Genomic DNA, 26,529 nt, shown 5'->3' with positions numbered 1-26,529 from the left:
AGCTGAGAGAGAGATCTGAGAAATCTAGACACATTTAGTGTCTGACTTTCATTTGCCAGATTTCATAATATTTTATGATTGGTAATTCAAATGGGGCATTTAGACTAAATAACAGCATATGTAAAATGTTAAAAAATTGAAAGTCAATATGAAATTTAGTTTTGACCTTAAGATACCAGGCTCACAGGAGAATGAACCATCATAATTCCAGTACAGAATTTAAGTATCTAGTATGCAAGTTATCTGATCAATAGCACCCAAGATTTTAACAAACTTCTCTTTTCCCTCAAACGTAGTAATAGTATGCTGCTTTATTTCATTTTCAATTATGGCTTAGAAATGGGAAAATGTTTTTAAGAATAGTTCTTTATTTTTAAAGACCTCTAAGCTCTATAAAAGCTATCATGGAATGTTTGACTATAGTTCTTTTGTTCTGTCTTGTAAACAGCTACTATATTTGCAGATGGAACACAGTCACAGATCTGGTACACTCAGAACTGCTTTCCAATTCACTGTGAAACATCAATTATCTTTATCAAATAACAGTATCTCATCTCAGTCTATTATCAAGATGGAGTCTTATTTTAGCTGGACTGCAGCTCTATCTGTATATCAAGGCTGGCCGCAGTGGCAGAGAGTGAGTGAAAGGCTGTGAAATAATCAATAATCATCATCAAATTGTGGTAGACAGGTTGTGAGGATGGAAGTCTTTGATGAAACCTCAACCTTTTTTGGGCGGATGATAAGGCTTAACCTTTGCAGTACCTGATAATTCAGTCAGAGGAAGCCCTGTATACACTTAAGAGGTTTCACAGTTCCAAAACAACAACAACAACAAAATCTACTGAAATACTCCGGTTTAAGTGGGATACCAATTTCATATAATCAAACACCATCTTTTCCTCACTGAACAACTGGGAGGACAAAGTACTGCACTGAACATATTTTACGGTACATTGTAAACATACTACTGTACTCCAAGAGTTCAAAGCATCACATTGGTGAAGGCTACATCTACACTATCAACTAGGGGTGTGAGTCCCTTGCTCAGATAAAACATACTTGTGCTTGTACTAGTAGTGTAACTGTGATAGCACAGGTATTGGGAGTGGAGGCACAGCTTGGCCACGCTGAGTATGTACATAGGCTTTCAGGCAAGTTTGTATCCGGCTAAGCCAGGGGTCGGCAACCTATGACGCGTGCCAAAGACGGCACGTGAGCCAATTTTTAACAGCACACTGCTGCCTGCTGGGACTCCAGCGTGCCATTAAAAATCCTGCCCAGCCCAGCCCGCTCTCCTGTGCCCTCTGCTTCCCCCATGGGGGCAGGGAGCAGAAGCACAGGCGTGCGCACGGGGTGGGCAAATGGCTCCACTCTCCTAGCACGCCAAGCCGCGGAGTCCGCGCTCCCAGGCCAGAGCACCCGGCTGAGAGCAGCAAGCTGCCAGCCCCTTCCCTGGAGCCCTGCCGCCGCGCCCACAGAACTCTGGGGGTCAGGACTGCGTGCTCCCGCGGGGAAGTGTTTGGCTCCACGGGGAGGCAGACACGCTCCCTGCTCATTCAGAGTCCTGCCGCCACATGCGCAGCACTCTGAGGGGCGGGGCTGCACGCTCCCGTGGAGCAGCGTATCTAGCTCTGCTTGGAGCCTCATGGTAAGGGGTCTGGGGTTGGGGGGGTTGGATATGGGGACAGAGGGCAGGGTGGGTTGGATAGTGGGTGGGATTCTGGGTGGGGTGGTTAGGGGTGGGGGTGGGGTCTCTGGAGGGGGCAGTCAGGGAGCGGGGGGGGGTTGGATGGGGCATGGGAGTCCCGGGGTCTGTCAGGAGGTGGGGGTGGATAGGGGTCAGGGGACAGAGAGCAAGGAGAGTCCTGAGGAGACAGTTAGGGTGGGAGGGGTCTCTGGAGGGAGTGATCAGGGGATAAGGAGCTGTGGGGGTTGGATGAGTCGGGAGTTCTGGGGGTCCTGTCAGGAGGCAGGGGTGCGGAGAGGGGTTGGGGCAGGCAGGTAGCAGGGGGGGTTGTATGGGTTGGGAGTTCTGGGGTCCTGTCAGGGAAGCAGGGGGCAGTTGGATAGGCATGGGAGTTCTGGGGGTCTGTCTGGGGGCGGGAGTGTGGATAAGGGTCAGGACAGTCAGGGAACAAGTAGGGGGTAGGGTCCTAGGGGTAAGTCACGGGACAAGGAGCAGGGAGGCTTAAATATGGGATGGGATCCTGGGGGGCAGATAGGGGGTGGGGTCCCAGGAGGGGGGATTCAGGGGCCAAGGAGAGGGGGGGTTCAGGGTTCCGAGGGGTGCAGTCACCCAGCCCTCTGCCCTGAGCTCTGACCCTCCCCCCTCGACACACTCAGCCGTCTGCCCTGAGCCCTGCACCCCCACATCCCCCCAGGGCCCTGCCCTGAGCCCTGTACCTCCCTCATACATACCCAGCCCTCTGCTTGACTCCTTCACCCTCCCTCATGACCCCAGCCCTGACTCTGGCACCCTCAAACATACCCAGCCCCCCCCTCTGCCCTGACACCTGCACACCCCTCACATGCCCTCAGCCCTGACTCTTGTATCCCCCTCACATTCCCAGCCTCCCTACCCAATGCACCCCCCACATCCCCACCCCACCCTGAGCACCAAACAGGAGCTCCTGCAACCCCCCCCCCTGCACATTCCCACCTGCACCCCTCGCATCAAATGGGAGCTGCCCAGGTAAGTGCCCTACACCCAAACCTACTGCCCCAACCCTGAGCCCTCTCCCTCATTCTAGCTCCTGGCCAGACCCTTCATCCTAGCCCTGTGCTCGGTGCACTCCCACCTTCAGCTCAGTACAGAGAGAGGAAGAGAATGAGCCAGAACCAGGGAGAAGGTAGGTACCCACTGTATGTAGCGCGAGAATGTGTACATAAGCCAAGAAATCACACTCCTAGCACAGACAGCCTAAAGGTCAACTCAGAAGGGAAACTGCATGTATAACAATGAGTGGAACTTGGGAAATAATGCAAAATATTTTCAGCAAATATTAATTTAAATATTTAGATGAATTCATTTCAGCCATGTTTTTGCCCCTTTTAAGTTTGCTTTCACTGGAAAAAGTGTTTGGGGAAAGTGACTATCAAAGTCACATGCACAAATACTAGCAAAATCTGAATTCTCACATGCAATTATCTGAACTAGAAGTGTTTGTGTGCGCTCATGTAGTTAGGAAATGGAAACAAAATCGGTGATTTATTGTGGCAATCTCAACGAAGAGAACTCACATTTTAAATATTTACAATCAATACATTCAAAAAGACATGAGAAAAATAATTCCAAGTTATGAGTGCCTTCAAGGAAGTTATTAAAATCCAAAATTTGCTGTTGTGAGTTATTTGCTCAGATCACATAATCTCTTAATTGCTTTTATTAAGCATTTCCTACATAAATAAGATAGAAAGCTATTGTAAATCATCACAAAATCCTAGAAGAGTTGTTAATAACTATCTTACTAAAACCATAAAAAAATAACGACAAACACTATTTAACTACTGTTTTCATGGAATTTTATTAAGAACGAATTTAATCACAAAATTCCTAGAATTAAAAAAATGTGCTTATAAATTTAAGATCTTTCCTTGTTGATTTATGTAGGAGTGACACACATATGACTAAAAAGAAGCTTTTCAAAGTTAATGTGAATAACAGACTTGTCTCAATCCTGCAGTATGTTGGGGCTAATTAAAAATGCAGCCCTAACACATAAGAATTCTGCCCCAGAAAGATTCCCTCTCATAAAAGGAATCCTCTGGTGACTTAGAGATATGAGGATGGCCAAAATGTTGCTCATGAGCTGCATGTGGCTCTTTTACAGTTAAAGTGTGGCTCCAAGCACCCCCATGCTCCCCTATTCTCCATCTACCAGACTCAGAGAGCTCGGGGCTTCTGCCAGAGATGACTAGTGTCTGCTGAGACTGGAGGAGGGAGCAAAATTTAAAGGTTCGGCCCCCTCATAGCTTGAATCACACACTCCCTCTTTCTCTCAGTGGCCCCTCCCTTCAGCTCCTAGGCATTAGCTCCACATGGAGAGGCAAGGGCAGACAGGTGGGAGCTGCAGAGAGGAGCTGCTGCTTTATCTCCTTGGGGAGAAGCAGCAACAAAAGCAGTGGTTCTCCTTGCAGCTCCCAGCTGTTTGCCGCTGCCTTTACCCAAGGCACAGCTCCCAGCCTGTCGACCGAGCAGCTGCCATGCAGGGAGGGGCACGGGCGGCACAATGTGACCAAGCGGGGCAGCAAACTCTGGCAAAAATCTGGGTGGCCCCAAATCCCACATCATCTCTGGCTTCTGCCCAGCCAGGAGGAGGGTCTTGGGGCTTCAGCCCTGCAGGGCAGGAGGTGCCTTATGGGGCTTCAGTCCCACAGGGCCCAGCTGCAGCCCCAAGCCCAGGCAAGAGAATTCTAGCTCTTGAACTTCTGAAGATTGTTGTATGCACCTTGGAGGGTCTGTAAGTTTAGCCAGCCCGAGCTATGACAACAGCTCCTACACCACTACTTTCCAAATCTTCTGGCATTGGGCCATGGTCAGGACATCACTTTACTGCTGGAATGACTCCTGGGAACTGCTGGTAAACGGCATAGATTAAGTAAACCTTTAGGCTACCCTAATATGTTCTGGGGGAACAATCACCCAAATTTCCCTAGCATCAGGGGAGCGTAAAGATGGCCTAAAGCCACCTTTGTTTCCTGTCCTCCCTTCAGCTGCACCGAGCACTCTTTACCTGCAGCTCAGGATTGGGTTCTTTGGCATGTTAGCAGATCTTACTTAATGCTCAGGATCTGGGCCACAGGGGGTCATGTGTGTGTGTGTTCAGTTGTTTTCAATTTGCAGATTCTCATCTCTAAAATTCTGAATAATTTGGGCTCAGAATATGCAAACAGATTACTTGATAATCTGGGATTTAAAACTGTAATTAACTCCATTCCTTTGGCAGAATAGAAGAGATACTGCAAGAGTGAAGACTGTTTGTGAAGGAGACGGAACTTTTTCAGGGGCTGGCTCTGAATTGTTGAATGTACTCTAGAAATAAGAACAACCTCAAATGTCAACCCTTGCCACTCCAAATGCAAAAGCCACAATTTAAAAAAATGCATAATGCTTCACAATGACAACAAAACCCAAGAATTTTAAAAGAGTTGGCCAAAGAGCTCTGTAAATTGTTAATGTGGATTTTTAATCCACATTTAATAAGTCTTGGAAAATTGGGGAAATTCAGGAGGACTAGAACAAATGGGTGGTTGGGCCAGTATTTAAAAAGATAAACAGGGTGACCTGAATAATTATAAGCTTGACATAAAGCTCAGGCAACATAATAGATGATACAGAACTTGATTAATAACAAATTAATTAATGCCAGTCAACAAGGGTTCAGGGAAAATAGATCTTGTCAAACAAATATGAATTCATTTTTTGATGTGATTACAAGTTTAGTCGATAAAAATAATAGCTGTGGTGTAAAGCATTTGACTTGGTTCCACATGACGTTTTGATTAAGAAACTGGAAAATACAAAATTAACATGGCAGACATTAAAACGATTGAAAATTGGATAATTGATATATCTCAAGACAACTAAAAACAGGGAAGCATCGAGTGGATATGTTTCTAGTGGGATACCATAGGGATTAGTGCTTGGCTCTATTCTAATATTTTTATCAAAGACCTAGAAGAAAATATAAAATCATTATTGATAAAGTTTGCAGATAATGCAAAGATTGGGGAGTGGTAAACAATGAGAACAGGTCACTGCTATAGAGCAATCTGGATTGTTTGATAGGCAGAAAGCAAGCAAAAAATATGCGTTTCAATATAGCCAAATGCAAGGTTATATATCTAGGAACAAAGAAGGTAGCCATACTTACAGAATGAAGCACTTTATCCTGGGAAATAGCAACTCTGGAAGAGACTTGGGGGGTCATGTTGAATAATCAGCAGAACATGAGCTCCCAGTGTGACACTGTGGCTAAAAGGGCTACTGACATTTTTGGATGCATAAACAGAGTAATATAAAGTGGGAGTAGAAATGTTTATATTACCTCTGGATTTAGCAGTGACTGATATTAGACTACTATGTCCAATTCTGGTGTCCACACTTCAAGAAGGATGTTGATAAATTGGACGGGGTTCAGAGAAGTGTGTCGAGAATGATAAAGGATTGGAAAACATGCTTCGTAGGGAAAGCCTCCAGGAGCTAATCTGTTTAGTTTATCAAAGAGAAGGTTAAGGGATGATTTGATCACAGTCTGTAAGTACTTACATAAGCAACAGAAATTTGATTCTAGAAGATTCTTCAATCTAGCAGTCAAAGGTACAATAGCTGGAAGTTGAAGCTAGACAAATTCAGACTAGAAGAAAGACACACATTTTTAACTGTGAGGGTAATTAATCATTGGAATAACTTACTAAAGGTATCGGTGGATTCTCCATCACTGAACATTTTAAAATGAAGATTGGATGTTTTTCTAAAATATATGTTTTAGTTCAACACAGCTATTGGAATTTACACAGGAATTAATTTAAGGAAGTCTTACAGTCTGTGTTATGAAGGAGGTCAGACTAAATGCTCATAATGGTCCCATTGGCCTTCAAATCTATGAAAATAATCCATAGACCATTTTCCCCCTTGGGAAAGGCACCATATGTAACCAATGCCAATTAAATTACTTAATGCACCTCTGGATGGTGCACAGATCCCATGTTAACACATGGTGCAAGAGCACAAATAGAATAGAAAACTTAATCTTACAAGGTACTATGGTCCTTTCTGGGAGCTAGTGCTCTACAGAAGGCTTGCTAATCACCTGGGGAGACTGGGCAGGCCCTTACTAACTAAAAGAGAAGTCCATCTTTTAAAATTTCCTAATGACTGTTTGAGCATAATGTTTAATAAAAAATTATTTTAAAAGACTTTTTTCTGATTCACACAAAACACTCTTTGTACCAAAGCAAAAATTAAGTCAAGACAATAGCAAAACTTGAATAAATGCAATCCTTTTTCAAAATGTCTTTCAAAAAGGTATCTATTAATTTATTCCAGTTTAAACAGCACTAGGTTCAGAATGTGTAGCCTCAAACACTGTACAAATTCCAAACATAACAGAATTGACTACAGGTAAACAATAAATAATCCCTTTTATGGAAAAATATACTATTGTATTCTACAGAAATGGCCCAACGTACAGCTTATGATAGTGTTAATACACTGGTGGACTATTATAAATTACTACAAAATCAAGTTACAGAGAATGTACTGGTAATTTTTTTTAAAAGCTGACAGCTAATTAAGTGAAAGGCAAAGTGTTTGTATGAGATTTCTATCTATCCCAGTTATTATAGTATCCATCATTCAAGTTTCTACGATTTTGAAAATTGTCTCAGATTAACATCTTCACCAGGTCTCTTTATCTTTTACTCTTCTGAAGTGCCCTTCATTAGGGAAATGTTTCAAAAGTAGTTCTGGTACAACCACATGTACAATTTCATTCTCTTTTTCAAAAATACAGTGTAAGACTTGTAAGCCCCTTTTTCCTTTCAACAAAATAAAATTTTATAGTGTGGTGTTGAATCTTGGTATATAGGATCTGCTAAAACAGAGCACAAGACACAATCTTAAAATTGCTACAACATTTTACTCCACATACAATAAATGTTCTCCAGAAATGTAGCAGTTGTTCTAAGGCTAGATCAGTTGGCTTCCAGAGCTGAGTAGCAATAAGATATTGTGTTTTATTATGAGTGTCATGGAGACGGTGTGAAAAATCAAGAGCCACAGGCAGTAAGCGGCAGTGGGTCAATAATGTTCACAGAGACATTGTGTAGATAATCAACAACAAGGCCCTAGGTTCTCTATGCACTGCAAACAGCTGAAGGGCAAATCAATACAGCCATGGGAAGGACACTACTCTGTTCCACTTCCCACAATACACTATTACCACTGCAGGAAAGCATCCTAAAAAGGAAAATAATTCAAAATTTATATACAGCTGACATTAAGCAAAAAGACTGTAAAAATAATACTTAATTAAAATAAAGAATCTATACTTTTTGCCTAAAATATGCTTAAAAATCTATGTGGCGAAAGAGAAACACGATTAAACAGATCCTCTCTACACTAAATTATAAACAATGACTAGAAGAGAGAAAGTGATGTTTATTTGGAATACTTATGATGTAATACAATAGGGATGCTGACTGCTTTCTAAAAGCAATAAGTATTTTACAGCTAGACAACTGAAATGCATAACAGTTCTAAATTCTAGGTATATGGCTGAAATGTATCAGGTTTTATAAATTCAGGATCTAACATTTAGTATTTTAAATGTTGTAACCAAAAGTTTTAAAAAGTAATCCACAGGAAAAAATTTATTAAATTAATAAATTTATGTATGATATAAAATAATTATTAGAAAGAAAAAGGATAATATTGGTACTATGAGTCAATATTTTACAGGTAATTTTTATAAATGACACCTAGTTAAATGTGTGACACTAATATTGCAAAATTTTAAGTAAAAACCCATTGCAAATAAATGTTGATTTATTATTTCTTAAGGAAAAGGTGATTCTCCACATCCATCATTGTATTAATCATTATATGTAATTTCACTGCGTACAACCATCTTTCTCAAAACCTGAATAAAAATATGCTGGAAGGAAAAATGAATACATACAAAATAATTGTTTCTGACTTCAAAGTTGAAGTGCCTCCCTGTTTCCTTCAACCAGACAATAAAATCCTGACCATTAACACCAACCTATTTCACAGAAATCTAATAACTGCATCTAGCAGAATATATACAACAGACAGCACCCTGTTCTGTTGCTGAGCATGATTACCAACTATATTATGAAGTGTATGAAAAAATACCTCACTCTTTTGTGCTAAATCTTAAATATAATTTAAGTAAATTAAAAAGAAACAATATACATATGTTACTACAAACAGGGCTTTAGACGGGTGCTTGCTTTAGTATAACTGCATATGAAGGGATGACCGCATTTACAGTTTTTTTTTAATTGATGATACATGTTTTAAAGTGCAGAGTAAAGTGCTACCATTTTCTTTATGCCTCATTCATTACCAACACCACAAAGATAAAAAAAGAAAATGCATGCCAAGATTTTTTGAGGACTTCGGTATATTTCTCTCTTATAAAGATCCAGAATTCCTAAATCAATTCTGCTCTGACATACTGTATCCTAGCATGCTGCTGCTGAGAGAGAAAAAGAGGAACTGTAATAGCTAATGTCTCCACTCTAAGGTTCTTTTAATTAACTACAGGAAACCAACAGCAAATACACCAAATGAAACTTGTACTTGGAGCTCTGCTATAACAGAGTCCTCAACTTTGAACAGTATTCTTTGGAACACAGCTTGTTACAGCATCATTAAAGGCTTTTTTCCATGTTTGTAAATTATACTGCTTATTATAATCATCCAGATGGAATTGCTCCCACTGCTAACATAGGAGGAGTGGACCTATTGTAAGTGGAATTCTCTGTGACAATCTGGAAAGGGAGGAGTGATCTCTGCACCAGTATCCCCTCCAGCTCTCCCGGGACCCCATGGACACCATGGTGAGTCTTCCTCCACAGGACTTTAAGGGCAGGAATGGATGAATCAAGAGATCAGCATCTACTGTTCAACCATGAGGTATCTATGTGGAAATCTGGGAGCGAGAAGCAACATTAACTCATGCAGAGTCCCCTCCACAGCCATTCTTATACAAGACAATGATGAAATGGCTCCTTCAGTAGCCAGACTGTCAAGGCAACAGAAGCCAGTGAAAGAGCCTCAAGAAGGGGCATACGCAAGACGTCTACTGTCTCAGCAGATCAAGAATTACTCTCTTTAACTGGGCCTGGAAGACTAGAGAATATTTCCTTTTATCCTCTCCACAGCCACCTTATCCCCTGCTACAGAGGATGTCGTGAGCCTCACAGAGTTTTCTGGCCTCTCTCTGCCAATGTCTCCACAGAAGACGGTGGTCCCCGCTTAGTATTTGTAGACGCACATTAAATACCTATTGTGCAAGCAGCTCCCAGCGGCCATCACAGTTTAACTGAGCTTTGTTTTAGTCACGATCTCAAAAATGGTAGTTTTCTTCCCAAAATATTCTTTGAGTTTGCTCTTACAAGATTTACCAAAGCCAGATTTAGATTTGTATCCAGTCAGAAAGGGAATTTATTCTGTGAAAAAGGTGGAAATCCGAAGTAGAATAGATTGATGTTTGCAATACCAGCAAAAATGTGAATTTTTCAACGGCTTCATGGTAATGAGAATATTTTTACGTAACTGCAACAGACATTCACAGCAAGCACCATAACACTGCCATCAGAAGTTTTATAGCGTGTGCTATGATATGTAAATATATTATGGACCTATTATTCACATTTGTATCTTATTCCTTTGGAACTGATATACTATACTGAATATTAACCGAAGTACGGATATATACAAAATTGACAAGATTTTCGAAGGCACAGATGGCAGTTAGATGCCTAACTACCACTGAGTTTCCTTACTGCCATTTGAGACTTCGAAAGTCCGCCCCAGTGCTGTTAGCTGAAATGTACTATGGTCTGCTGGAAAATGTAGCATATAATCGGAACTGTGCTCCAAATGATATTAGTACAGAAACACATCCGTGTATTTTAGTCAACACAAATATGATCTGTTTATAAATACATTCTGGACTGTAATAAAGAGAACGTTCTTCAAACAATTTTGAAATACACTAAAATGTCGTCTTTGCTGTAGATGCAAATTCTATGGACACATATATGCTAATCCAGACAGTCTGCTAATCCATCTCCCACCAACAGGAGGTTGAGATTTTCTATGGGAACCTTAAGAACAGGTGGAACGGCATGTTATCTGTTTATATGTTTTCCTCAAGAACAGCAGCTAGCAAGCTACCCAACATGCTAAGTTATTAAATAATGATTAGAAAACATTGTTTGTTAAACTCAACAATCTAGATCTCTTTCTTGAAACTCAGAACTATGTATAGAAAGGGCCTGTATTAGCATATATATAAAAATCAAATTAACTGACATTTACAGTAAGAACATAGCTTCCTTTCTGTGCAGTTTCACATATGGCAATCCAGGAAGCTCTATAACAATAACAACACTAACATTTTCAAACTGAGTGCATATAGTTTTGTGGCCTAATTAACAGGTACTGAGCACTCAGAGCTCGTACTAAATTCAATGGGAAAACTATGTTACTTATTTAAATGTGTAGACATGGATTTAAGGGCTAGATTTTGAGGACCCAAGAGTGAAACGCTGTCGTTTGTACCCAGATAGCCAAAGCGAGGTGTGAGTACTGCTAAAGTACTACTGCTAGCTCTAACTTCAGCTCTGTGTGAAACTTAACAAAAGAGAAGTTGGGCAAGGTACTATATTTTGTTGCACCAACTTCTGTTGGTGAGAGAGACAAGCTTTTAAGCCACACAGAGGCTAGCTCTCTGTTACCAACAGAAGTTGGTCCAATAAAATATAGCACCTCGCCCAACTTGTCTCTAATATCCTGGGACCGACATGGCTACAAATACATTGCATGCAAAAGAGAAGTGTCTTTTTAGAGCTACACATCTACATTTCACAACACTGAAGTTCAGAAAGTGTACTGAACTTTCTACATATCTCATCAATATTGGCCTCTTGATGTTTTGTCAATGGTATTGTAGCAGCTCTTTAATGGCCTGTTCTGAAGCTCACTGAAGTTGCCTTAGCTATTTACATGGATTTCTTTCTTTTGCTTTCCATACTTAAATTACAAAAGCAGATACAACTATCTGATTATTCTGTCTTGGCTTCTACAGAACAAAATGGAGATGGATGAAATCCCAAATGCATAAATCAATAGCAAAATATCCGTTGAATTCAGTGGGGCCAGGATTTCATCCAGTGTCTAAGCTGACAGAAAGGAAGTTGACAATGGCCCTGTCTATATAAAGTTTTTTTTTTGTATAATCTAGGTGTGAATTTAAACTAATCTAGATATACTGGTATAACCTACTCCCACCTTGACACTCTTAATCTGCTATAAATTAGTCTATATTGCTTGGAAAGGGGCTTAAGCTCAACTTAAAAAAGACTATTTAATATCAGAATAAGAGTGTCCATATTGAAGGGAGGGTGTTATACTGGTACTATTATACTGGTGTAACTGGCAAAACTTTCCTGTGTTGACAAAACCTTATATTTTCAACAACATTGACACACATAGCAAGGGCAAATTCTCCCTTTCAGACTCTAGCTTTAGAGAAAATGTAGCTATGAAGGTTTTCACCTTTAAATGATAGACGGTTAATACATTTTTTTCAACACAATAACAGCTGGCCTTTGTCTAAATCATTTTAATACCAAATTTCCGATGACTGTTCATAGAATGTAATAAGCAGCGTCTCCATTAAGATCTAACGCTGCACAGAGTACTGGAAAAGCACCTGAAATGTTACTATCCACTTAAGTAGTCAGCTCTCACGGCAACTATTGCAGTAACCAGACAAGTTGCCTGGGCCTAAAAGTACTTTTAAGCCTTCTGCTCTCAAAACTGTTTCTGAAGTTTTAAAACTTTACCTTAAAAAACACTTTTTGGTCTGCTGGATTCTTGAAGCATCCTTCAAGTAAGTGTTCAAACATCTTCTGTGTGTACTTTATAATTCCATAGAAGAGCCCTTATAAATATGTAACTGTTAAATCTTTAAATTGGAATAATATAAGTTTGTCATTAGACTGCTCCCTATCTTCATCGCTAGGAAGACTATTCCGTTCATCCTCAATCCGTAAATCAGGCACCATTTTAATATTTATCTCAGGATCAAATTACCCTTGGGGTCACTAAAATATGTTAAATAAGCAAAGTGAAAGAGGAAACTGGAGGGGACTGTTTTTTACTGTCATTCTCAATATTTCCCATCCTTCCTGTCTGATGGTAGACATTTTCCTCTTTTAAAAAATGTTACAGGATTCAGCTGTAGAGCCAGTCAAAGCCTATAAATATCTCCTCTGCTCTTCGGTAAGCTAACCTCTCTCCTGTTGCCTCACTTCTTTTCCCCTCTTCTTCCGCATCACAGATGGCTCTTTCTAGCTGTAGTAAAATTATCTATATTAAGAACTGGAGAGTTCTGATTCCATGAATGTTGAGCACCTTCCCATATGCGACATGGGGTGAGGAGCACCTCAAATGATCAGATTCCGAACATGAAGCCTAAAGTCAACTGATGGCTTTTGTTTTCCCCACTAACCAAATTTTTCTGATATTATGACATGATTATTTTTTTTAAAAAAATCAAAACTGCAAATGGTAATATTTAATTACTCTGGATGCCCTTCTCAGCCAACCAAAATTATCTGCTGCTTCACATGATTTATTTAGAGTCTGAAGGACAGTAAGGAAACAGGTGGTCTTAAATATTCTACTAAAATGCCCAATTAACTACAGTATTCTTCAAACCATTTATTGAAACAAATAGGGATTAGGTTCCAGTAATCTAATACAATTAAAATGTCAACTAAAAATAAAAACAGGGTGTTTATAGATAAATGACTTGCAATCATTAGCCAGAGACAATCTCTTTCAACACAGCCAATGGTTATGATACAGAATGCATTCTAAAAGAATGGAGGGGGGGAGGGAAGGCAGTATATCAGCAAGATAAGATACTTTAGCATGTCTGCCAAACCAAGGGCAAACCAATCCAGAGGGAAGATTTTAACTGCAGATGCAACCACACGCATACATGTAGCTGTAAGCACCTAACTAGCCTGTCTATCAACACCTCTGATGCTTTTTAACTATTTTAGACCAGTAGATAATTTAAGACATTTTATGGCACATTTTGGAAATCCTATTGTGGGGACATATTTCCCAAAATTAGAGTTACTTCAGAAATAAAAATACCTATATGTTTATCCAAGAGTCATTTTAGTGAATGAATATAAAGTTGAAAATTTAAAAATTCAAAGTGAAGGACATATGTAATAGCTAAATTAAATAATTGGGTATGTTGTCATTCTCCTTAAATGGGAATATACAGGCACAACAGAGCTATAGTGAAGTGGATGGTTAAATACTTAAAAATTAGCATAAAAAGTATATTTGGCTAGCCCACAGGCAAGAGAGACCCAGACTTAGAGGTTATTTTGGGTTTTTCACTCCCAGCTTCCAGTGAAACCAAGTACATAGCAAAGATGTCATGACGAGTTTCTGAATGGACAGAAATGCTCAATACAAAGCCATACTATGACCTTGAATGCTGAACGGTTGGAGTGGAAAATGATGCAATGTTCATGGCACGCTTGGCAAAGAGAGTCAAGAAAACATATTTTGAGAGAAAAGGAAGGAACTGACTGTGCCTTTGCAGTGAGAAGGTAGGCCGTAGCCAGGGTCTGAAAACTGCAGAATGGGATAGCTTCTATAGGCAAGAAATAACATTATCCAAATCAAAGAGCCTCCCATGGTTTGATATGTCAAGGCTGATGTGATAACAGGGTTGAAAATAACTCACAGTTTGTAGTGATGGAACACAATCAATGATTAAAATCCAGGCTAGCATTCCATAAAGGCCAAGAGATTTACATAATCAGAGCAAGTGATTTCTTTAGCTTTCAGGTGATATTACAAACAAATCACTTTAAAAATGTCAGCTGTCAGTCTGATTGTATGTTACTAAAGCTTTGCAAGTCTTATGGAACTGATTCAATATTTAAGCCAAACAGGATATGTAAAGGAGCTGATGGCTGAGGGGATCAGAAATAGGAAGTGGAGGCTTTCACCTCTAGGTTGTCAGCTGATAAAGTCTGTTGCCCTCATATGGCTGTTTGTAAAAGAAATTTGGTGATCTCAGACTCAAACCAATTCCCAATGGACAGATGTTCACGTACTACCACAAATGACAGCCTTGCTAGTAATCTCAGCTGAGAAGTCAAGGATCAGATGCTGGGAATGGACACTGAACTACCCTCTTACTCCTAGAGGTAGTCCTTCCAGGTAAGAGGTGAGGAAGCATGAGGAAATGTACCACTGTCTTTGCTGTTTTCCTGTTCTATAAATAAACATAGGATTTCAGTCTCCAAGGCTGTCTGTCTGGAAACTACGCACAACATTATATTTATACACAAAATTAGAAAGAGCAAATAAAAACCACAAAGCAAAAAGTAGTTAAAATTAGGGCTGTCAAATTATTAAAAAATTAACCATAATTAATTGCGAGATTTAAAAAATAGTTGTGATTAATTGCAGTTTTAATTGCACTGTTAAACAATAACAGAATACCATTCGTGGCGTTTGGGGGGAAGCGTGTGTTGCAGAGGAAGTGTGCGTGTGTGTGCGTGTTGGGGGAACGCTGTCTCTTTAAGCACCGCACTGAATGCTTTTTCAGCCAGCAGCCGCTGCTGTGGGCAGCATTCACTCCTGAGCCAGCAGCAGACAGGCTCCCCCTGTTCCCCAATGCCAGCTCAACAGTGACCAGGTACATGGGCAAGGGGAGGGGAAATATCTCGACATCAACTCCCTATCCCCGTTCTTCACAGCAGATGGGAGGCAGGCTCCCAGTCAGGAGCAGCTTGGCCAGAGGGTGGCTCCATGAGTAAGCAGGAGAGGAGGCGGGAGCAGCAGTGGAGCAGAGCAGTGGGAGAAGGGGCACCCATGCCCCAGAAACATGCAGCAGGGCCTCCTCTGAGCACGGCAGCCTGGTGTGTGATTAATGCTCGTTAAAAAAATAATGCGTTAATTTGTTTTGAGTTAATTGAGTGCATTAACTGTGGGTAATTGACAGCCCTAATTATTATTTTTGATTATCAATATTTGCACTATAAAGAAGATTTTAAAAAAATTTACAAGTCGAAGCATGAACGGACATATGAATGTTTAGCACATCTGGCACATAAATACTTTGCAACGCCAGCTACACCAGTGCCATGCAAATACTGTTCTCTCTTTCAGGGGACATTGTAAATAAGAAGCAGGCAGCATTATCTCCTGTAAATGTAAACAAACTTGTTTGTCTGAGCGATTGGCTGAACAAGAAATAGGACTGAGTGTACTTGTAGGTGCTAAAGTTTTACATTGTTTTGTTTTTGAGAGCAGTTATGTAAAAAAAAAAATCTACATTTGTAAGCTGTACTTTCATGATAGAGATTGCACCACAGTACTTGTATGAGGTGAACTGAAAAGTACTATTTCTTTTATCTTCTGTATAGTGAAAATATTTGTAATAAAAATAACAGTGTAAAATGAGCACTGTTCACTTTGTATCCTACGTTGTTGTAACTGAAATCAATATGTCTGAAAATGTAGAAAAGCATCCAAAATATTTATAACAAATTTAAATTGATATTATATTATTGTTTAACAGTAGGATTAAAACTGCGATTAATCATGACTAATTTTTTTAATCTAGTTAACTAATTTTGCGTTAATCGCTTGCGTTAACCACGATTAGTTGACAGTCCTAGTTAAAATAATTAGTTTACATTTAATCTAAAAGCTTTTGGAATTCTACCAGGGCTTTAACATATTACCAATAATAAAAGAGAATATGAACAATTCTATTTTATGAAAAATTATCAACTACAAAATAATATTCAACTAAGTCCTAATCATTCCAATATAAAGACTGAAAAATTTACCTTGAACCATAACCTGACTGTGCAACCTATTGTTTTGTTATCATGCTCATCTAACTACACATTTTGTTTAATACCAGAAAAGTTAATATAATTGAAATACAAGTATATTTTATAAAGGGGAATGGTAGAAAAAATACATTTTCTTCATACTGAAAAATCAGACAAATATAAAATCAGAATTCAAATACAAGAGATTTATTTCAGAGGAGTTTGCCACAAGTAACACCTTATTTGGGGTTTCCGTTATTAACCCATCTATGGCAGCCATTCAGTCACAGTGAATGAAGACAGTAGGGCTCTATATACTTTGAGTCCTTCATTAAACTATTGATCCCCTCAGCATTCTCCATAATGTTCCAGCAGCTCAGCATGTCAACTGGAGCAGAGCTAGTCTCTCTTTCCTTTCAATAATTTCCACACACACACACAGTGGGGAGAAAGTCACAATGATTTATTTACCTGACATTTTCCAGTCCGGATGTCGTACAGGGCCACTGAACCATGGCGAGCTCCAACTGCAATTCTGTGACTCCGCTCATAATAGCTGACCATGTAGAACCTGCATTGAACATTATAACAAGGAACAGGTGAGATCTGACCTGCTGTCATGATGTGAAAGTTAACTCGTCGTTAATATTAGTGCTTGAAGAGATTTTATTAAGTTATCGTTTGGTTACTAGCCTCCAACATACTTTTCTTTTAGCAAAAAAACCCCAACTGACTCCTACTAAAATAATACAGCACTCTAGGAAGACATTTTATATCTCAGGACTTAAGACACTTGTTTTTCAAGTTAGGTAACAGCATGCACAGGCGTTATAAGATATTTGAATAAACGAGAATTTTGTTATAATAAAATAACAAAGACTGACAACCCTTAGATACAGAATGGTTAAATAAGAACCTTTCTGCACTGAACAGTACCAAAATATTTCTGCTTGGACATCAAAAAGGAAAGACAGGATGTAACGGGAGGGAAGGGGGGATGTTGCTGCCCATTAAATGAAACTGGGTGCAGTTCTCCTGTTTCAGTCCACAAGTTCCAAGATGGGCCAGTTAAGAGGCAGGGTAGCACCTAGGGGGCTGTAGGAGACCAGGTGAGATCCAGTGTGTCAGAGCAGACTGAGTGAGTCAGGAGACAGAGCAGGAGATGCGAGTTGCCAAAGAGAGGTTCCTGGGAGAGTGTTGAAGGCAGATGTGCAGCATGGGATTTTCTTGTAGGTCTCCTCTCCCCTGCCCCCAAGAGCTGGAGAGGGTTGATGGCAGGAGAGCCAGAGCCAAGGGTCAGAGTGGTCTGAAGGAGGGCGGAACAGCAGAGGGGTTTACTCACTGGTGTATCTTTGCTGCAGAGCTGAGGCCTAAGAGAGGGTCTGAATTGAGAGGCCATGGGAGTTCCCACTGGGAAGAGTGGAGTTGACCCCAGAAGGAAGGGCTAGAGTGGCTGTTCTAGTAGATGGATGAAGGAGGATTTGCAATGAGTCTGGGTGTGGCAGAAGATACTGGAACCAAGTATGTGTTATCTAAATGGCCAAGAGGATGTGTGATTCTAAGGACTCTGGGAGTACTGCACTGGGGTAATATGGACTATGCTTTGGGACTTTTGTACTATGTTTGGTTAATAAGTTATATTGATTGACTTGAGAACATGCTTCCATAGAGTTTCTGGGAATTCAAAACGGAAACTGAGGCAAAGGATCACCAAGAGGTGCCTGTGAGGGCCCCTCGGTTACACAGGATTATTAAAAAAGATAAGGAAAAAGCCGCCGAACTAATGACAGTATTTTTACATAAGAAGCTATGAATCACAATAAGTATTAAGGGCAATAATATTTTTCCAGCTGAGGAAGAATTGAGAACTATGATGTATTTCTTAATGCCACATGATACTTAATGCAGTGCATGAACACAGCATTACTTTAAAACAAAGTTACTTTCAAAGTTCAGACAATTATTACACTTCTAACAATTATGACACACAATGTCAATCTCCTTATTCCAAAGTCAAATTCTTTGGAACTTCAGAATACCTTTCTGATAAAACACAAATCAGACCTTAAAAAAGTAGAAGTGCCCATTATTATATTCTCGATAATTAAATCTCATTCTAGCAGGTTCTATGTGAGATTGCTAGTCATCCTGTAAAAATATGGCTCTGACCATATATATCGCTTAAAATACCACCACTAACAAAATCTTACACTGATATATCACTTTTCTTCTTGAAGGACGTGAAGTGCTGCATCAACTATAAAAATACAACAATCATGCACTCATTTCTATGATGCAAAATGGTAGTCTGGAAGAAAAACAGCACATAACAGGCTGTAAAAAAGTGGATTCATAGAAGATTAGGGTTGGAAGGGACCTCAGAAGGTCATCTAGTCCAAACCCCTGCTCAAACCAGGACCAATCCCAACACAGATTTTTACCCTAGTTCCCTAAATGCCCCCCTCAAGGATTGAACTCACAACCCTAGGTTTAGCAGGCCAATGCTCAAACCACTGAGCTATCTGGGGTACCACTAGGGTAAAGGGTTTGAATGGAATGAAGAGTCCAGATTATACTTTTGGGTCTCTGTTTTGAAGGAGTAAGTGCATAAATTTAGGGTCAGATTCACAAGATTGGCCCCCAGCATCTTCTGCAACTCAGGAAAGAGAAGGTCACAGTCTGGTCTTGTCTGCCTGCACCATCCACACAGTTGTCCATCCTCGTGTCGTCAGTCCAGAAAACCGCGCACAAAGCCAGTATAAATTTAAAAGCATGCAGTTGCATATGTATTAACTAATTTACTTGATAAATAAATCATATCCTGGCATCCCAGGTCCCTGTACTCCCAAATGCAAACCACAAGGCTCCAACTGCCTACAGATACAGCCATCATCTAATTTCCCCAGAGACTCAGTGTCCCAAAAGCAAATGCCTTCACCAGGTCATTCCCTGTGGCAGGAACTGTGACCCACAGGGAAGGTTCTTCACACCTATTCCCACCAGTGATATCACTGACATCTGCCACAGCCCTCTCCTATTACCCACTTGGAAACTAAATTTGGGACACTATGCTGAGGTCAGTAACTTAGTATAAAATTCAGAGGCCCTATCTTCCCACAACTTCTGCTCACCACTGCTCCTCCATCCATGCGTTATTGCTATTAAAAGGACCTGCACAGTCAAGGACACAGCGCATTAGAGCATAAAAAGCTGCTAAGACTTAACTTATGTCCTGTTCTCTGTCAATACAGAACACTCCATCCCCAAGATCCATCAGCAGGTGGGTGGGAAGATCTCCGATTGCTTGACTGCACTGGAAAGTGTGAATGTTTCCAGCCTCAATACCAAGCCTCTTATTCTCCTTCCCTGGTACCAGCCTGATCAATCTCTTTGATTTCTGGGTTTCAGATCCATCAGTTAAGGCCAGCACTGAAATTATTCTGTTTTATCACTCCTCATTAAGGGTAAAAAAAGGTGTTGGAAACACAGGCCCAGCCACATGTAAAGACTGCATTCCAGGAGCCATGCAGAGGGAAGAATGAGTATTTTGGGTGAGAACTGATAATACTATGGGCAAACAGATGTTCTCAAGGTCTAAAGAATATGAACTTGATATAAGGTATGTAAGGCTGAATGATATTCAGTGAATATGGCTGGGGACCACTTAGCTAAATTCATGCCCACATATTACACCAGCCATGTCAGACTTAATAAAGTATTTGTCACAGGAATTTGTCACAGGAATTTCATACAATCAGTAAACTCAAGACTTTATATTTATTCTCGCAGAAAAATATGTACTAAAACCAACCAACCAACCAAACAAGTGGTATCTGAACATTTGTGTGTGTGGGGGGGGGATGAGAGGGGGGTATCCCTCATTAGTTCTGCTGCTCCACTGCCTGGGTACAATCCACATGTTAGAAGCAGATTTTTTTTAAGAAATGAGAACATCACAAACTGCTGGACCAAAGCAGACAGAAGTCATTTCCTTATTGGATTTTAAGTGCCCATTCAGACAGACAGCTGAGTCAGTTTTTTTCTTGAAAAGAAGGATCAGTCTGCATAGCAATTTTTTTTTTAATACAAAAACTTCCTTGGAAAATAGATTTTTGGTTTTGACTATTTTAGTCTCCTTTACTTTTCATTTGTTTTTTAATACTATATTATCCTTCTCAAATTTTTTCTTAATAGTATCATGGTTTAATCTGTTGGCTGTAATATCTATTTAACATGCCTCCATCCCCTTTTAGAGAGTTTGCAAGTGATGAATATTTCTTTCTGTAAAAATATATTCACAGTTAAATATTTTTAATCCTATGACTCACACTTTCTAAGCTTCCAAACAGCGGAATTCAGCTACATATAATGATTTCAAAGCAGCCAATGTACATCTAAATTTAGATTCGACAGCAATTCCACTCCTGCAAATCCAGCTGATGTATCCATACACACACTTGGCAGCTTAGTGGATTCTATGCTCTTAGTACTGGGCTATTATTGTACATGAAAAAGCTGTGGTGGGCAAAAGGACAACTTCCATCTCAGCATCCACTTTATTTTATTACCTGAGGAGTTTGGGTCAAACTGAATAAATAATGCTGTTATAGTAGCAGTGGCAGACATGCCCCAAATTAAAGGTGGGGTTGAAGGTAGCAATCTGCACACACACTTCCACACCCCCCCCCCACCAACTCACTCTCTCTGTTTCAGAATGAAAAATTCAGACGTTAATGGGGCAATGTGGTCCCTTTACTATTCTCTGTTAGGCTCAACCTCTCTCCATCCAACCTACTTTTCAATTCCAATCCCTATCCATGCATATCGTCAGTTCACCGACAACCTAATTCACCATCTGACTCCATTTAACCCTGCCAACCCAAACTCTTCCCCGCCCAGCTCAGAACACCCTGAAGCTATCTTAGCTCCCTCCAATCCAACCAGAGTGTTGCCAAACGGAAGCATGCAAAAACTATGAGTCAAGGCCACAAACTCCCTCTCCTCAACTCATGAGATTGGCTTAAAAACATGAGATTTTAAAAATAATAAAGCTGGGATTTTTTATTTGCCCTTTGGTTGTGGAGCCTCCACAACCACGAAGCTCAGAAACTTGCTTTTAATTTTTTAAAAAATGAAATCTTAGATTTTTACATAAGTCAAGTAATTCCTGAAGCTGAGGTTTAATGAAAATCACCAGATATCATGGGAGTTTGTGACCCCACCTGCCCCAAAACACCCCTTCATTGCATCTTATCCTCCAGGCTAATAACTCTTCTTCTTTCTATCTACTTACTTTCTCCATGGCACAAATATCAGAGGGCTAGCCATGTTAGTCTGGATCTGTAAAAGCAGCGAAGAGTCCTGTGGCACCTTCTAGCAGATGTCTGTTAGTCTAGAAGGTGCCACAGGACTCTTTGCTGCTCCATGGCACAGAAGCCTCTCTCACCAAACTCTTCCAGGATCGCAATACAGTCCAGTCCACTCCTCAGATTTACAACCTGCCAGGGCTTAGAAAATGTTCTCAGGCTCAGAACACTTCCTCCTCCTAACCTAACACCCCATTTCCGTGGAGTGGAAAAGAAGGAGCAGAAGCGGCAAAGGAACATGTGCAGAGTCTGCCTCTGTTGGCCTACTCCTGTAGAAGCTTGTATTCCCTGCTCTGTGCCACCTTCCTCTGCTGCCTGCAGTCTGTGTGCCACTGACACAGAATTCCCCCCCTGGAAGCCAGGAGTTGCCACTAGAACTGGGGTTCAGCCCTACCAAGAGTGCCCCAGGGACAGCAGGTGGTACTGCACCCTGCACTACATCAGTCACATTACACAGCTGTAATGTTATTGGTGGAGTTTAGCCCTAACATGCCATAATGACCAGCAGCTCCATAGAATGAAAGAGTGTGGTGTATGTTTCTTGAAATGTGCAGTAACTTTCACAATGTACTTGCCAGGGGCCATATTAAACCCTGGCATAAACAGGATTCAGAGATACTGTACCCATTTACAACAGGACTGAATATGGCCTGTAGTTTTATAGCAGTGGAATAAACACCATCTTTTCTCTAAACAATAAGCATTTCCTGGCAAGTGAAAAAATCCTAAATATTTTGCTTCCTTATTTCTCAGAAAATGTTTAATATACATGCACTTACGTGTCACATGGTTTCAATTGCTGTAAAAAGATGTTATGTACTAGTGTACATTACTGTAAACCACCATCCAATTACTGGTGTGGTCAGTATGTTATTTACTAAATATGTTGTGGCATCTAAACCAAATATTATAGTGAGTGCAGGCTGAATATTGAAAATATGTGATAAACTTTATTAAATTGTAACAATTTAGACTAAGAATTAGGGCCCATTTTTTATCTTCATGTATTTGTCATTACATTCCATATCGATCTATAGCTTTGTGTAAGTAATAACAGGAAAATACTGTCTAAGTATCTGACAACTATTTTTGTTATTATCATTTTTAATGTGGTAGTGTTCTAAGGTCCCCTATTGTCCTAGGTACTATACAGTCACTCAGGCAAACGTGGTATCTCACTCTGAAAGCTAATTTAAGGCAAGGTACAATGAGTGAGTTACAAATAAAAACAAACAAACAAAAAACCAGGAGAGAGGTGAGGAAGAAGTTAGCAGGGTAGAGAGGGACCTTGAGGAACAATATGAAGGAAGGAAGAACTAACAGTAAGTCCTGTATAAATCTAAAGTACCTATTCACTATGGAGGGAAGGGAGGTCTATCATAACCATCCATTGGGTTCTAAATTACTTTCCTCTATACCGAAGCCACTGAAGAGTGATGTAAGAAATAGGTGTGGGTGTGTGACTGTAACAGCTCATCACATTCTTCAGAACACATAGAATAAGATATTGTCTGCATCTGATGGAGCTGAAGACACTATTTGGCTAATGAAATGCTTTTACTTTAAGATCTTTCTTTGGACTCAGTGGGTAACAAATAGTGCAAAATGTGGATGCTTAAATATTCATTAAAATATTAATTTGTAGGTAATACATTTCCCTCTATTATCATACATTCACTGGATATCTTGGAGACCTTAATTTAGAATTTTAGGGTCTTGCAATTAGCCACAACGGGTCTGGCTTTACTTCAGATATTCTTCAGTCATATTTTAAAGTTTTGTTCCTTCCCTTCTACAGAATCAGGCCTCCACTGAAATCCAATGGCTAAGAATTAACATGGGTGACAGCACCTTTACCTGCTAAGCTGTAATTCCTTGGCATTCTACAAGAAACTCAGAAACTCTCTCTTTTTAAAATTTTGTTTCAAGTTCTTGTTTTGTTTAGTCTTTGAAATAAAGTTCTAGCTCTAATACATTTGCTTCCCGTGACAGTCTTCCACTGTAAAAAGCAAAATAAGGAACATTTGTTGTTTCAAATTCAGAGTAACTTCCTGTTTTCAAATACACAGCAACATTTGAACATCAGTTAATTCCATCTTAAGGTCTCGATTCAGCAAGGTACCTAAACACATGCCCAGTCCCACTGACCTCAATAGGACTATTCACATGCATCAGGCTGCTGAATCAGGGCTACGTGACTCTTAGGAAATCTTCTCAGCCATACAAAATGTTTCTGACTTCAACTTTATCTTGAGCATTTTCAAAATTTCAGACATACTTTACTGTCAACCCATTGCACTTCTGTATTTAATTTTATCTGGACTTTTATGATTTCTGTCTGGCATTTTATTGAGCATTGGTAAAAATCAGTCTACATAAAACATGACAGAAGCAAGGGGAAAACTAGATATCAACCCTAATCAAATATTGTAAAATATGTTGTTTAGTGAGAGATTCATCTCATCACAGCCAGATTGGGTGGATTCAGGATCACAGTCATTAATAAGATGACTACCGAATCTGTATGCCACTAAGACAGAAGGAAAACTAAAGGAAAGTTAATAATCCAGTATTTGAACAAGCACACTATTTTTTAAAGCCATGGGTTTTACAAAACTACACAAGCTAGGACTTTGCTTGAAAACAGCAAACAGAGATTGGTTGTTATAGCCATGGTATGGTATTTAAAGACTACTGTACAAGAAGGGAAAGCCAAAAATGCCTGATAATATTGTTTGTCTGCTGAAGTAACAGACTCAGTCACAACAGGTGTGCATAGTTAATACAGTATTGCAGGGAGATCATTAGGAGATTAAAAGAATTAGTAATAGGATTAAGCCAAAGTGCTACCACTTGGAATCTCTCCAGAGATTCAATGATTTGCTAAAATCATATGAAATTTTCCATTGGTCTGAAAGATGACTTCGGTAGAGTGCTGTATCATTTTTACAATAGCCATAACTATGTACAGTAGGAGATATTGCTAGCAATTTAGCCAAATGTAAAGACAATGTGCCACTATAAAAATGAAAAAAGGATGGGGAGATTTCTTGCATTAATTCCCACTTGTCCTTGCATTTACATTTCAAGCTAAAGTTTTAAAAATATCTGAAGGAAGGAAGATTATCTTTATTCACGACATACCTGTCAAGGGTATAATAGCTCCTTTCTTGCAACTGCTGTTCTTTGTTATAGCCTGTTACATTAAAATACAACCCCCTGACATATTAAATATTGTAATTTACATGGTTAATATGTTATAATATGAATATTTATAATAACCTAAGAATATTATAAATACATATTATAAATCACATTTTATTATCTGTGAGTATTAAACTTTAAGAACAAAAGGGGAGATTTTCAAAAACACAAATGGCAAGCATTTATCTTGAACTGAATGTCACTGGGAGTTAGAAGCCTACCTATGCTTTGTGCCTTTCAAAACTCCCCAAATGCCAAACCACCATGTTCCTGACTAGCTAAAATAATACGATAATTCTATAAAAACCAAAGGAACAGAAAAACAATCTCTGATGTCAGTAAAATATTAACACTCTCTCAGCAGTTTATACACAACAGACCACGAGATAGCTTTAAAACCAGCAACAGGGTTCTAATGACATCTGAAAGTTTAATTTCAATTGAATCCTATACTCCTAGTGCAGGGGTCAGCAACTTCTAGCGTGTAACTTGCCAGGGAAAGCACCTTGGTGGGACAGGCCAGTTTGTTTACCTGCCGCCTCAGCAGGTTAGGCCGATCGCAGTTCCCACTGTCCGTGGTTTGCCACTCTGGGCCAATGGGGGCTGCGGGAAGCCGCGGCCAGCACATCCCCCAGTCTGCGCCACTTCCCGCAACCCCCATTGGCCCGGAGCAGGTTCGACTGATCGCGGCTCCCCTGGCCTAGTGTGAGAGAGAGTCTCAAAAATATTTTAAAAAAACCGGTCAGATGAGAACATGTGCTCCACTACTTGACACATGAATTAGCAACAAGAGAAGTGCAGGTCTGTCACACAGTTAAGTATCCTCTGAAGTCAGTTTTTGTTCTCTGTTTCCAAATTCTGTTCTTCTTCCAAAGATGCCAGTGGTGGAGCAGTAAAACCTCTGCAAATGTATCAGAGAGCTATCAAGGAGTCTGACTGCATCTTCAGAGTTGTTAAAAACAACTGAGGAGAAGGATGAAACTGGCACTTTATAGCACAATTTACTGGCATCTGTGGGGAACTGGTCAGATAGGGAGACACAGTAGAGGACAGGCATTTAAGAGCCAGGTGATCAAAGTTTCCTTCTCCAGCAAGAACACAATCATGAGGATGGTAGCGATTTGGCAGGTCAAAAGAGAGGTACAGATCCTGGTCACCTGACAGAAGAGTGTAAAGTAGCTACATGGCAGGAAGAGATCCCTTTCCATCCACTCATCTGTCCTCAAAGGTATGAAGAGTGAGTGGTAATTGCCACAAACTCAGGATTTATCAAACTCAGTTGTTTTTCAGTGACTGTTTCTTGTTATCTCAG

General features: G+C 40.0%; 2 protein-coding genes across 7 annotated transcripts in view; one reads left to right on the top strand and one right to left on the bottom strand.

Annotated features, from left to right (window-relative positions):
- WDR7 (WD repeat domain 7) overlaps window positions 1-26,529 on the bottom strand; it is a 367,588-nt gene that overhangs the window by 50,679 nt on the left and 290,380 nt on the right. For 2 of the 6 annotated variants that reach the window (XM_050944630.1, XM_050944631.1), the window contains one exon: window positions 17,119-17,218. In XM_050944630.1, coding sequence (XP_050800587.1) covers window positions 17,119-17,218 — 100 coding nt within the window. Of the gene's footprint in view, window positions 1-3,508; window positions 4,578-6,271; window positions 6,360-14,939; window positions 15,075-17,118; window positions 17,219-25,157; window positions 25,210-26,529 lie in introns of those variants that run through there. The other 4 variants (XR_007773255.1, XM_050944633.1, XM_050944632.1 and 1 more) reach the window with 4 other exon arrangements.
- LOC127046995 (uncharacterized) overlaps window positions 1-26,529 on the top strand; it is a 441,735-nt gene that overhangs the window by 222,274 nt on the left and 192,932 nt on the right. The window lies entirely within an intron of this gene.

Source organism: Gopherus flavomarginatus, chromosome 3, assembly GCF_025201925.1.
Source record: "Gopherus flavomarginatus isolate rGopFla2 chromosome 3, rGopFla2.mat.asm, whole genome shotgun sequence".
Lineage (NCBI taxonomy): Eukaryota > Metazoa > Chordata > Testudines > Testudinidae > Gopherus > Gopherus flavomarginatus.
Note: the sequence above shows the minus strand (reverse complement) of the source record. Positions and strands in the feature narration are given on the sequence as shown.